The sequence below is a fragment of the Rhinopithecus bieti genome, unplaced genomic scaffold (assembly GCF_001698545.2).
Source record: "Rhinopithecus bieti isolate Rb0 unplaced genomic scaffold, ASM169854v2 scaffold_5948, whole genome shotgun sequence".
In the NCBI taxonomy this organism is placed as follows: domain Eukaryota; kingdom Metazoa; phylum Chordata; class Mammalia; order Primates; family Cercopithecidae; genus Rhinopithecus; species Rhinopithecus bieti.
In genome coordinates, this window is record NW_016805422.1 from 2,481,223 (window position 1) to 2,495,444 (window position 14,222).

At 41.5% G+C, this 14,222-nt stretch overlaps 1 protein-coding gene across 2 annotated transcripts in view; it reads right to left on the reverse strand.

Annotated features, from left to right (window-relative positions):
* The window catches only part of FRMD3 (FERM domain containing 3), a 299,052-nt gene that overhangs the window by 135,197 nt on the left and 149,633 nt on the right, over positions 1–14,222 (reverse strand). For both annotated transcript variants that reach the window (XM_017872367.1, XM_017872366.1), the window contains exon 2: positions 3,716–3,820. In XM_017872367.1, coding sequence (XP_017727856.1) covers positions 3,716–3,820 — 105 coding nt within the window. The remainder of the gene's footprint in view (positions 1–3,715; positions 3,821–14,222) is intronic.

The window sequence follows — 14,222 nt, forward strand, 5'->3', positions numbered from 1 at the left end:
ATACCTTATCTTTCATTCTCATATCAACCCTACAGGAAGATATTGTTATTTGCTTTATCCATCAGGACAGAGACTCAGAGAGGCTGTATAGCTTGGTCAAGAACACAGCTTACTAATCAGGAGAGATGGGATTTTTAATTCATATCTTTCTGAGTCCAAAGTCCTTGCAGTTGTGTGCAGCAACTACCCTGCAACCCAAGTGAAAGTTACACTCACATCGTATCCTCAAAATCAAAAGGCTATAACAGCTGCATGAGGCAGAGAGAAGTATTCAGGAACACCTCTAAGCAACTTAGTGGCTACATGAGATAAGACAGTTTTGTTTTGAGGGTTGCCCCCATTCTTTCCTTTACTCTACTACTCAAGTCTGGGCATTAAAAATTACATTAAATAGAGTCAAAATATAAAGAACAATAAACAACCTAAAGATTTCTCCTTTATAACTTTAGTCTAAACTTTTAATAATTTTAGACATATGAAAAAGTTGCAAAATGGTAAAGTATAACCTTCGGTCATCTTCCCCTGATGTTAGCATCCTGTGTAATCACAGTACAACTATCAAAATAAGAAGCCAATATTAGCCAATTTAGTTAATGCTAGTCTATGATGATGTGTACTTCTCAGTGCATGGTATCAGGAGGTACCTGATGTTAATATGTCTTTTTACTGGTGATGTTAATCTTGGTCTCTTGGTTAAAGTGCTGTCTGTCATGTTTCTCTGCTACAGAGTTATTATTTTATAATTTTGTTAATACTATTCTATGATAGCATTAACTAAACTACAGAGTTTCTGTGGAGTTCAGTCTGTTTTCCCACTACTATACTTGTCTATGTTTCAGGATTCCAGATTGCCTTGAGTTGACGTATCTCTCCAATCTCTGACTGTGAATCCAGTCCGTCCTTGTCTTTCATGACCTCACACTTTTGAAGGTCAGTTATTTTGGAGAATGTCCCTCACATTGAATTTGCCCGATGTTTTCTCAATATTTGATTGAGGTTATGCATTATTGGGAAGAATGCCACAGAGATGATATGTACTTCTCAGTGCATGGTATCAGGAGGTAGCTGATGTTAATATATCTTCTTACTGGTGATATTAATCTTGGTCTCTTGGTTAAAGTGTTGTCTGTTGTGTTTCTCCACTATAGAGTTATTATTTTTCCTTTGCAATTAAAAACATACCTTGGAAAGGAGGGGTTACTTTGCAGATTTCCTGTTTCTCCTTAAAACTTTTGCACACAAATTTTAGTTCTTGCCTACAATAATTATTATTGTGTATGGTGATTTTCTATTTCCCTCATTCCTTCTACATTTATTAATTAAAATTCTTCTGTATGGAAGAGCTGACCCAAGTCTTCCCTTTAGTTTTTATTTAATTAATTATTTGTATCAGGATGGACTCATGGATATTTATTTCATTCTATGGGTTATAATCCAATACTATTGTTATTTTGTGACACCAATTTTTCCTTAATGTCTTGCCTTATGGAAGCCACTGACCCTCTCTAGGCCTTAGCGTCCCCTTTCCTTAAAGGCTTTTTGGCAAGACAAGGCTATAATGAGTAACATTCATGGCACATGATAGATGCTCAACTAACTAGTAGCTAGAATTACTTCTGCAGGTTGGCTATTTATCATTTAGAATTGAATTTTGCACAAAATAATCTGTTTGCAATGGTGACTAGAGGACTAATAGAGTCCAGAGTTTATTTGGTCCACAGGGACTTTGATCTATAACCCTAAACTCAAACACTCACTCTACCACTTACTAACTGTGAAACCTGGGACAAGTAACAACTTCTTTGAGCTTCTTTCCCTCTTATACAAATGTGATATCTTCATAGGCTATAAAAAGTTATGGCTATGAATGTCTTTGCATCATGGTCCCCAGACCAAAGCTGGCTTGGCTGCATCAAAATTAGATTAGGAATAGGCTAAGTGCATGTTGCTGGCCCTAACCCCATGGATTCTGATTTAGGAGATCTGGAATAGGGTCCACACTGTGCATTTTTAGCAAACACCTAAGGTGATTTTCTTGCAAGGCCAGGTCTGGGAACCAGTGTTACTCAGTAAACACCATGAATGCCCTTCCCTGACGTCATGTCAGCCCTACATCCCCACCACTGTCCTGCCACCTTTGTCTCACTCAGGTAAATGCCTGGACCATCCAAAGGTTGCTGCAAGTACTATAGGAAACCAAAATTCTTCTGAGCTGTAATACTTCATTACATCCCTTCATATAAACGTGGGTCCCTAGGACTCCAAGAGCAAAATAAGATTCTCTATGTATCAGACACAAATCTAATCTATTCCTTAAATATCCTCTTCTTTACAGAAATACACTCTGTGACCTCTCCTCATGGTATTGGGTCAGTCAATACTAAACTAAGAGCCAGGTGAGGTGTAGGGATGGAAAGAGAAGACAGGAAGAAGATCACGGACATTGAGGAGGAGGAGAGCAAATTAAAGAAGGCAGAGGAGTCCTATCCCCACTTCCAGGTCACCTCCAGGTGACCCCTTTACACATTGTCCTGCTAGTAAGAAGCAGAGACCCAAGTGTGTACTGAGCCTCCAAGCCCACGGCTGGGACCTCCAAGCCCATGTCTGAGACCCACCCCAGGAGCTGGGGGTGGAGATCCCCAGGGGCCATTTGGATATGAAGGAGACACATCACGTGGTTCTGGCCTATGCTACACTGAACACACCTAGGCTGCTACACCAGCTCAAAAGGTGAGACTCTCCTGCTCACTCTTCCCCACCAACAGATACTAAAAAGGGTAGGTGTCTCCAGGAGCAAGAATAAAACAGGGGCTTTCAAGTTTAGTTGTGCCCAAGGATCTGCTTCTGAAGTGACTTAAACCCTTCATCTGTCAAAACTTTGTTCAAAAACATTGAGGTGAAAATCACATAACAAAATTAACCACTTTAAAATGTACATTTCAGTGGCAACCACCATCAATATGAAATTTCAAACATGCTTATCCCTCGAAAAGGAAACCCTATACCCATTAAGCAGTCATTTCTCAATTACTCTGTCTCCCAATAACTTTTTTTTTTTTTTTTTTGAGACAGGATCTTGCTCTGTAACCCAGGCTGGAGTATAATGGCTCCATCACGGATCACTGCAGACTTGACCTCCCAGGCTGAAGCTATTCTGCCCCACCTCAGCCTCCCAAGTAGCTATGACGACAGGCACATGCCACCATGCCCAGCTAATTTTTGTATTTTTTGTAGAGGTGGAGTTTTGCCATGTTGCCCAGGCTGTTCTTGAACTCCTGGGTTCAAGTGATCCAGTGATCCATTCATCTAGGCCTCCCAAAGTGCTGGGATTACAGATGTGAGCCACTGATCCCAGCCTCAATAGCTTTTTATAGTGAGTGGGGTTGGGGCGGGGGGTGATTTTCTCCATAGTGAAATTTTATGTAGCCATTGTTTGAGAGACTTTGGGAAACCCTGGGTTCAAAGGGCAAAGGGACATTCTCTCCTCTAAGCAGATGGGAGCAGCCTTTTTGAAAGGCCTAGGGTAACTTTTCCCTTCTACTGCTTCACCCAGTCCAGTAAGTACAGTGCCAGCCTCTTCTGCTCACACAGGGTTTCATGTGCCCAATAATATGTGAGAACAAGGGCATCGGTAGGGCTTTGAGAGGAACCCCCACAGGAGACCACAGGCTGGGTCACTCCCTGAAAATGGCTCCAGAAAGAAATCAGCTCTTACCCTTTGCTTCTCTGGGTCCACATAGCGAATGCCAAAGTAGTCCTTCTCCAGCAGGCTGTAGTAGTTGCAGATGTGGTCAATGAGAAACTGCCCTTTGGTTTCCCTCTGCAAAGGAAGCACATTTAGGTCTCAGCCAGAGCTCACCTTGCGCATCCATGCCCACAGGGAGCCTTGTTCACCACCGTGGGTCCATGTTCAGAAAAATAAATGTGCTCACTCCAGTCCCTGAAGAAGGGGCTTCCAAACTCTTTTAACCACAAATCCTCAATGAGAAATACATTTTACATTGTGAGCCATTACACACACACACACACACATGCACACACACACACACACACGGAACCAAAAGGACCCCAAAAAGAGAAGCCAAAATAATCCATATGCCATTTAATTTGTCTAATGCTATTTATGACTCAGAGTACTAATTTTACAACTCAGTAACTTGTGGAGGTCCACAGTTTGGAAACTCTCATGTAACACATACAATGGCCTAACTGCTTGTTCTAATTCCTCGGTACATATTCGTTCACTCAGTTCTCACAATGATCCTACCAGGAAGGTTCTCATTTTATATTGGAGGAAACTGAGCCACAAAGGGGTTCAGTGACTTGCCCAAAGTCACACAGCTTGAATGGAGCAGGACAGTATTTGAGCCAGGCTAACCGGCTACAGTATGTGGGCTCCTTCCGAGCCACTTTGACTCCCTGGAGCATTTGTGAGTCCACTATTGCTCTGCCAGGAGGTAGGGTCTGGTGAGTGTGGCAATGCTGTGAGTGGTAACTAAATTCCCTGGCTCTCAGCGGGAATGGTGGGGAACCTGCTTCCTTGGGCCTCAAAGCTACTGCGTCCCTTTCATAAGCCAACACAGAAAGGCAGTGTGGAAGATTCAGGGGAGCCCAGGACTAAGATCCAAAGACAGGTAGGTCTGTGTGACCTTGGGTAAACCCCCGCTGTTTCTACTTTGGTAACATAAGACAGTTGGACTGGATGATTTCTAAGTTGGTTAGGTTATTTTTCCTTCTGAAATTCTATGAGTGACAGATGTATCAGCCAAATCTGATGAACATAAATACCACTACAACAAAAACCTCTTCACAGCAAAGACTCTTCTAAGCCCTCATCAGGCTATCTGATAAGATTAATTTCTGCTTCAATCAAAGTCGCTGACAGACCCATGAAATGTTTTAGAGATGTGACCTATTAAAATACATGAAGAAATTAGAGGCATTAGGTGAGCCACTTTTCAATCCACTAAAATAATTTTGAAAGATCAGTTTGGTCTATGTTACATAATGATCTCTTCATTAAAGACCACTACCATCAACTCAGGAAGTTGGATGGGAAAGTCACACCTTCCAGCAAGATCTCCATTGACCACTCAAGACTCTTGAGATAATAAAATGCTGCTGTAGACAGTGCAGTGATTAGACAATGCAAGTGTGGCTGAAACAGGGGTCAATGCCTTCCAAAAAGCCTGGGATGCGCTGCACTGAGTGAAGGACTGGCGCTTATAAGCACATAGTGTGATATGAAACCTCCATTTTGCTGAAATCACTTTCGAGTTTGATTTTGAATGAGCTTCAAGTTTTTAACTTCCTTCCTGAGAAACCATCTGATACAGCTCAAAAGAGACAAAACATAAAATGGAATTTGTTTTAAATGTCTGTAATTGCTTTTAATCCAGGAGGCTCAAATGGCAAAGCTATACCTAACAACTGAATTCAATGCCCAGAAAATAATCACTGGCTTTAGTTCCTTTTACACACATACTCTGTAATCCATTCATCTTTAAAAGGTTGCAGCATTATTCCCTCACCAAACATAACATAGGAGCTCATCATTTTATGATTGAATGGCAAAGCCCTCTTCATTAGGATTTACTATAGGGAAGTAATCCCTACCATATTCCAGATATGTGGGTCAAGGCAGTGCATTGTAATAATATGGGATTGAGCAGGCCTTGATTGTTCATGACAGATACTGCTGTCATTTTGCCCTAAAGAAGATGTACTCAACAGCATAACAAAGATTTTTTTTAAATGATTAAACACAGCAACCAATATACACCCTCTAGCAAGATCTCCATTGACTACTCAAGACCCTTGAGAGAAGAAAATGCTGCTGTAGACTACACAGTGATTAGAGTATGCAAGCATGGCTAAAACAGGGGTCAATGCCTTCCAAAAAGCAGGTCAGGCCAATTCCCATGGTTCCAGACCACCCGGTGGATTCTAGGTCTTTGCTACTGAAGGTATAGCCTACAAACTAACACTCTAAGAGAGCAGCAGCCTTAGTCTCACCTGGGAGGAAGCCTGTTGGAGACAGCATCTCAGGCACTACTTCAGCCCTGCTGCACCTGGTCTGTATTTTAGCAAGATCCCCAGGTCATTCGCATGCACATTGAAGTTTGAGAAGCATTGGTCCAGGAGAATTTCCACAACATAGGAAAAACACAAAATTTTACGTGTCTCTAGAGACCATCACAAAGCAAAGAAAAAAAAAAAAAGCCCCTTTTCCCTTGAGAATTGTCTCTTCCTTAACTAAGAAAAATCGGTCCTTTCCTGCCTTGGGTACACAAGCTGCCTCTGCCATTGTCAGGGGATGTCAATAGCCCTTTGCAGTTCTGCCCCTTCCTCTGCACGTTGCCCAGACAGCCTCACCACCCTAAGACCTTCCATGTCTCACTGCTTGGTGCCAAGGAAGCCAGCTTATAGACCCACATCCTCCTGCCTGGAAATCCGGACAAAGTTTGTAAGCCATTTAAGTTCCTACTGTTGTCATTTTTGTGCCCTAAGCTCAGTTCTTGCATTAAACAAAAGCTTGAATACGCCCAGTACCAAAGGTTGGAGGAGTTCGTTCAGGAGTCAGGTGCATGAGTCCAGCTACTGCCCATGTACACCTCACTTCAGAAGACAGGCTGGGGAGTAAACAGTGGTTATGACCCAAACCTTGCACACGCTTCCTCCTGAGCCTCCGAAGATAGAGTTTCCTTCCTTGTGGCCTAAAACCAGTGCCTGGCATGCTGGATGTTACCAGATGAATAAGAAGTCTGCTTTTTTCTCGTAGAAAACATGAGGTCTGGTAACAAAAGGAAGCACTTTCCACAAGCCCTTTGGATGGCACAGCACTAAGAGAGAGCCCCGGGCGAGACAATAGCGTCCTGGTATTGGCAATTCCGCCAGTGTAGTGGAATTGGCCAACTTTCATGCATCTCTCTCAAGGTCTGTGTGCAGCAGTGGTTATCAAAGTTTTCAAGTAAAAGGATTTCATTTTAATGTCAGACTTATGTTGATTCTCCCACAGGATAGCAGCTACACTTGCAGTACTGATTGAGTAGAGAAAAAAATCAAGCAGCTAATTTAAATTCTTCAGAGCTCTTACCTAAATTATGTTTTATTAATCATAACAGCATTTAATACATGTGAAAAGTAGTAAGATACAAATGCGTGAGCAGGGCCTAATACGAGGGTCAGTAGGATTTGATGATCTGTGCTTAAAACCCTTATGTGCATAAGTATAGACTTTTGATGCTGTCTCTAAATGAGGTTGTATGATCTCAGAAATGCACTGACAGGGTTGAAAGAATTTGTTCAACTACACAACTTAACTTGTGTCTATTTACTGGTCCTTATTATCTATAGTACACTGTAAATTGATTCTTTTTATAAATACCGTACCAAAATAATGTGAAGACAATTGCAATATTTTTAATGTGTTCAAATCTATAAGCCAATGCTAGCCAAGATGTGACCCATGGACCTGCCAGAACATGAACAGTGCCTGACTGGTCCTCCATGACAGCAGTCATCATCCTTTTTGGAACCAGGGACCAGTTTCATGGAAGACAATTTTTCCAAAGACAGGGTGGCGGGATGGTTTCAGGATGATTCAGGCACATAACATTTATTGTATACTTTATTTCTATTATCATTACATTGTAATATATAAGGAAATAATTATACAATTCACCACAATGTAGACTCAGTGGGAGCCCTGAGTTTGTTTTCCTGCAACTAACTGGGGGTGATGGGAGACAGTGACAGATCCTCAGGCATTAGATTCTCATAAGGAGAGTGCAACCTAGATCCCTCACCTGCACAGTTCACAAGAGGTTTGCACTCCCATGAGAATCTAATGCTGCCGCTGATCTGACAGGAGGTGGAGCTCAGGTGGTACTGCAAGTGATGGGGAGCAGCTGTAAATACAGCTGAAGCTTCTTGCTTGCCCGCAGCTCACCTACTGCTGCGCAGCTCAGTTCCGCGGCCCAGGGGTTGGGATCCACTACTCTAAAAAACAAGTGCAGAAAATAAGAGCAATTTAATTCGTGTGTGTGTGTGTGTGTGTGTGTGTGTGTGTGTGTGTGTGTGTTTTATAACAAATATTGGTCCAAAGCATACTGGAAGAATAAAAATCTAGTACTGGTGTCTCCCACGGAGAGTTTGAGACTCTCTGATCTAAACTGTGCCACCAGGCTTGGGGATTCTGCTTGGGATTTCTTCAGTCCACAAGCCCCAAAGCGTAAAGGGGGTTGTATCCTCTCTTTCACCTTCTCTGCCCATTTTTCAGACAATTATTAGTGTGTGTGTGGATACTGAACCCCCTGCAATAATCCCATCTTCGCTCAGGGTGGAAAGTGCTAGTCTCCTGGGTATGGCAGAATACTTGACATAATTCTGGCTTCTCAAAAGGCAAATTCTCTCACTGGGCTAAAGACTCATTGATGTGGCAAACTAGGATCCATTTCAAAAGAATTTGTGTAAAACAATCACATGTCTGATTAGGGATGGCTGGGTAAGAGTGGGTTAACCCTTTTGTGAGAGTGAGAAAAGTTACTTAGTTACTCTGAATCCCTACCTCCTGGTCTGTAAACTCTAAATAATGCAGTCTCTAATGGGTAACCCGAGTATTAGAGACAATGTTTGTAAATATCTTGTCGGACATATAGTAGCTTCTCAATAAATGACAGCTATATACTGTTGTTGTTTGTGATGATTTTTTTTTCTTCCGATGCCCATAGTACCTTCTCTTCAAAGGCTGCTGAGTGGACCGGAGTCAGTAGTAAGTCCCACCAAACACAGATGTCAGGAGAGCGTCTCATTCTCTCACAGAATGGGTTGGATTTACCCCCTCACACCTTATGGAACCTAATTTTTACAATCACAAACTAGCCTACTTGTCAGAAAAGTCCACCCCTCCTCCCCACCCCAAAGTATGTACTAGGAAAACAGAAGATGCCACTGTGTTCTAAACTTGTTTTCACCACTTATCAGCTAAGTGGCCTTAACAGTCTCAGAGAGATTTCTCACGAAAGCACTTTCCACAAGCCCTTTGGATGGCACAGCATCCAAAATCACGAAATCTCTCTGAGACTGTTTCTCCTTCTATAGTGGGAGAATAATGATGGTAACTTCCAGATGTATCCCCCATGAGATATTTTAAGGCTCATTCATGTATCTGTTAAACACCTATTATGCACCAGGCATTGAGATAGGGATTATAAATAAACAATGAGTGAAACCCAGAAATTTATAATCTCACAGATCTTAAAATCCTGCCCTTTGTAAAATGTGATTGAATTTTGTAAACTGCAAAGTATTATACCAATGTTAGATGTCATTATTAATAATATTAAGAATAATCTTAATCTTAAATCTTTGTCTCAATTTTACAGATCCTTTTAGATATAAGGAAGTTAAGTGGAATAGTATTTGCCTCCCAGAACTGTCCTCTGTAGATTAAAAAAAAAGTGAACAAAAGACAAAGAACTCAGTTCTTTTTTTTTATTAAGTTTCATTTTATGTTCATGGGTACATGTGCAGGTTCGTTATACAGGTAAACTTGTGTCATGGGGGTTTGTTGTGCAGATTATCTCATCACCCGGGTATTAAGCCTAGTACCCATTAGTAATTTTTTTTCTGATCCTCTCCTTCCTCCCACTCTCCACCACCAACAAGTTTCCATGTCTGTTGTTCCCCTCTTTGTGTCCGTGTGTTCTCATCATTTAGCTCCGACTTATAAGTGAGAACAGGTGGTATTTGGTTTTCTGTTCCTGCTTTAGTTTGCTAAGGATAACTTTCCTTGATTATCTGCAGCCAACTGCTGATGATGCATTTACTTCAACTCCCAAGTTCAGCAGCAAAATTAAAACGACAATAAATTTGTGCTTAAAGAAAAAGAGGAAAGAAATCAATTGCCCAAGTCAGCAATAGCTTTTCTTCAATAATAAAAAAAAAAGTCTGGCAGATTTCAGTCCCCAATTCCTAAAACTCCAAGCGAGGTTTTGTTCAGCTTTTTAGACACTGGTTAAGTGGGAAAAACAGTACCAACCCCAAAATACTGAATATATTGCTAAACTAGTTTCGAGTTTGAATAACTACCTTCAGGGATGAAGGTATGAACATAGTAATAAGAACTATTATTCATTAACATTTACTGTATATCAAGAACTTTGCTACATATTTTTCATTTGATCTCTTGACAACCCATTGGGGTAGTTAATATTCTCCTCATGTTACGGACGAGGAAAAATGAACTCAGAAATTCTATATTTGTTTACAGGGATGTCAAACCGAATCTGACACCTATGCTGAATCTGTTCTAGGAACTCAGTTGGCCTATGTGCCCCCATTCTCTATGTGGAGATAGAGGAAAACAATATGAGGGTTTGGGAGCAATGTCAAGTTCTCCAATTACTAGAATTTGGACACTGGCAGGAAGGAGCACTGGGTTACCCACAACACCAGGCTGGGAAAAGGCAGTTTTATAAAATACAAAGCACATTATAATAGACTTCATTGGTTAACTGCTTAGCAACCATACATCCCTTTAGCTTTCTTAAAGGAACCCAGATTTTCCTCAGGTATGCATATGCATGTACACACATGCATGCACACACATGGTACAGGCATAAGCCTCAAGAACTATGACCCAACTGCATCTGAGGGGTCTAGCTTGGTTGGTATGAGGGTAACCCCATCTCTCTTGTCTGATTGGTTCAAGAGAGGACACATGACCCAGCTTAGGCCAATGAGACATGACGCATACCTTAACAGGGCTTCTGGGATAATTCTTTTTTTTTTTTTTTTTTTTTTTTTGAGACGGAGTCTCGCTCTGTCGCCCAGGCTGGAGTGCAGTGGCCGGATCTCAGCTCACTGCAAGCTCCGCCTCCCGGGTTCACGCCATTCTCCTGCCTCAGCCTCCTGAGTAGCTGGGACTACAGGCGCCCGCCACCTCGCCCGGCTAGTTTTTTGTATTTTTTTTTTAGTAGAGACGTGGTTTCACCGTGTTAGCCAGGATGGTCTCGATCTCCTGACCTCGTGATCCGCCCATCTCGGCCTCCCAAAGTGCTGGGATTACAGGCTTGAGCCACCGCACCCGGCCAGATAATTCTTATTTACTCTTCTGAAAGAGCTTCAAGAAGAGACTTGCCCTTCCCTCTGGACCACACACAGAGCGGCAGTGGGATTGAGGATGAAACCCAAATATTGACAGAGAAATGGAGCCTGTGTCTGCAGACTGTAAATCTGTTAATGTGAATTTCCTTGGGGATGCCTGTGAAATTCCTTGTTATTTCAGCAAGTACAGATTGACTTTTCTGTTTGTTGCACCCAACATTTTCACTCGGGAGAGAAGGTAAATCAATGTCTCAGGCCAAGAAGAGCTAAGAGAGAACAATAGTGCTGGTGTGAAACACAGTTGCAGAGATGGCTGACTGATGAGCCCGGGGGCAGAGTCCATTGACTCTGCTCTATGTTCTGCTGTGTTCTATTCAGTCAGCATAGTGTTAACTGAGCTGATCACGGCTGACTGATGAGCCCAGGAGCAGAGTCCATTGACCGCTGTGACACTATCTATAGTGTTTTGGTGTTTTAGAATGGGGAGACTGTACATAAAATCTGGATGCTGGCTGTCATTGAAAAGCTGGAGGGTTCAGAAGCTGGACCCTAAAGGTGTGGTTGGCTTCTCCTTTCCCTGGAAAATAAACTCTGCAGTCCACCACATTTTCGCCTTCCCTGTTGTCTTCTTCTTCCATTTCCCTCAATTCTTTGATCACTGTAGGTACTTGAGTTTACAATCCCTAATCTGAGGCAATAACGGAGGTCTCAGAAAGTGATACTTGAAAGAACTTTCCTTGGAAGTACATCCTCAGAGCCAGGAAACATCCTCAGTGGATACAGCTTTGGGCTGCCCTCTAAAGTTGCCCAACAACTGGGGTCCTAGGACACAATGGAGGAAGAAATACCTAACACAGAACAGAGACATGGGAGAGGCTCATTGGAATGAAGGAAGCAGGCAAGGGCTGGAGGAGTTGGAAGCACAGCCCCAGGATGGTGGGAACAGTTTGCTCTGGGGTTGGCACTGTTCCTCCAGGACCCCTCTATGACAAACAGAAGTGGGAGCTGTGAGGCCTCATTTCCTAGTTATGAGGGTGGTGAGGTTCTTGTTCAAAGGGCTCTGTTGCTTGGCGCCTTATGCCTGCAGAAGTTGCTTTTGAGAAGGGACAGCCTTCATAAATGTACATCTGGGAAAGAACAGAATTGTCTCTGGTGATTCCTCTACCTGGAAGGAAAAATACAATCATCTGAATGCCGAGAAACTCCATGAGGAGCTTCTAACCAATTACAAGAACAGTAATGAGAAACTGGTGAACTAAATAGTCTGCTTTTATTGTCAAGGACAAGCATTTATTAATATAAGAAAGATTGTAGCTTGATTGAACAACATAAAAATGCTCTGTTAATATTCTGCTATAAAATACTCAAGCCTATTTGTGTAAATTCACACATTTTGTTATGTTAGGGACCACAGCTTTAACAAAAACTGCATCTCTTTAATAAGAAAATCTTTATTAAACAGCAAGTAATATATTGCTTTGTTAACAGTAACTGGTACTGTTGCAAACTGTAACTGGTATTCTTCCTATTGCAAACAGTAACTAGTATTAGATATTGAGCTGTGACATCGATTTCAAAAATTACATCATCCCAAGAATATGAGAGTAATATTAAAACTATTTAAATGGGAGATGAATGTAAAGAAAAACAAAAATAGAGGAACCACTCGTGGTTGAATCTGTGGTTCCCACACAGAAATTAAAAGTTTCTTTGATTTGCATTGTCCAAATATTTTCAAATGGATGGAAGATAAATCCAAGATTTGGGAAAAATGAAATGTGTAATTCTGAATACACATCTGTTTTAGAGTAATAATCAGTAGCTACAGCTAAGATAATTGAAGATATAGGCAAATTTTATTAAAGGCATTTTTGTGCCCAGTAAGTATTCAGAAGTTCGTGGAGGATTATGACTATAGTAGTGACCTAAAAAACAGAAAATAACAACAAAAACAATACCAGGGCCAGCTACCCATGAGGGGAAAAAAAAATCAATAGTTGCCTGAAAGTGAGAACTGGATGCAAAAATAAAGGCAAAGACATGAGCAGCCAACTTACCCAGCCAGGCCCAGTCATAGAGAATGAAAACCCAACTGCTTATCCAATGCCCATGGTAGCCCCTACATGCTATGAGAAGACAGAAATACAGTCACCATCACAGCAAGAGGCTTAATAGTATCAAAGCTAGAGAAGGCAAAAGAGTCCTAAGGAAGAAAGACAAAGAAATAGTGCATTCAGGAGAAGATGAAGCAGCCAGAATAGATTGGTCCCTCTATCACCTGAATCCTCAACAGTGTCTTCTGAAGAAGTGTCATAGTTGAATTATCAGTCAAGGTACCTCGGAGTTAGTAATGTTTGCCTCTTTTTGCTTTTCTTCTGGGCGTTTTCTGCCTCCATTACCCCTACTGTGTTCTGTGGCTTTCATTCTAAAAGATGCCTGGTGTATCTGTTCTTAGTCATTCGGTCATTTCTGTTCTGACTGGCACATAGGTCCATCCCAATGCTTGGGGAATCATATTTGATTTGTCAGCCCTTCTTAGCAGTTTTTGCCACAGCCTAGTGTTCAAAAGGTTCTTCCTTCTCCATCTTTTTCTTCTTCTTGTTGTTTAAGGATTTCGTGCCAGGTCCAGTTCTTGAAAGCACTCACATCAGAATAATCTGGAAGATTTACAATTTGAATCTTTTCTAAGATTTTAACAAAGTGAGTGTTTTTTCTTCATGCTAAGGCTAAGGCTCAAAGAAGCTAATTAACTTACCCAAAGTGAACAGAGCTAAAAACTGGTAGAGTAAATATTTAAACCTGGGTCTGCTATATTTGGTTATTATAACCACATTTTAAACTGTTAAAAGAAATAAATAACTTCCTCAACTTGATAAAGAACATCTATTTAAACCCTACAGCTAACATCATATTTAATAGTGAGAAACTAGATGTGTTTCCCTTAAAATAGGGAACAAGGCAAAAATGTCCTCTCTTACCAATTCTTTTCAACACCATACTGGAAGTCCTAGCTAATGCAATAACACAAGAAAAGAAAGAAAAAGGAAGGGAAGGGAAGGGAAGGGAAGGGAAGGGAAGGGAAGGGAAGGGAAGGGAAGGGAGGGAAGGGAGGA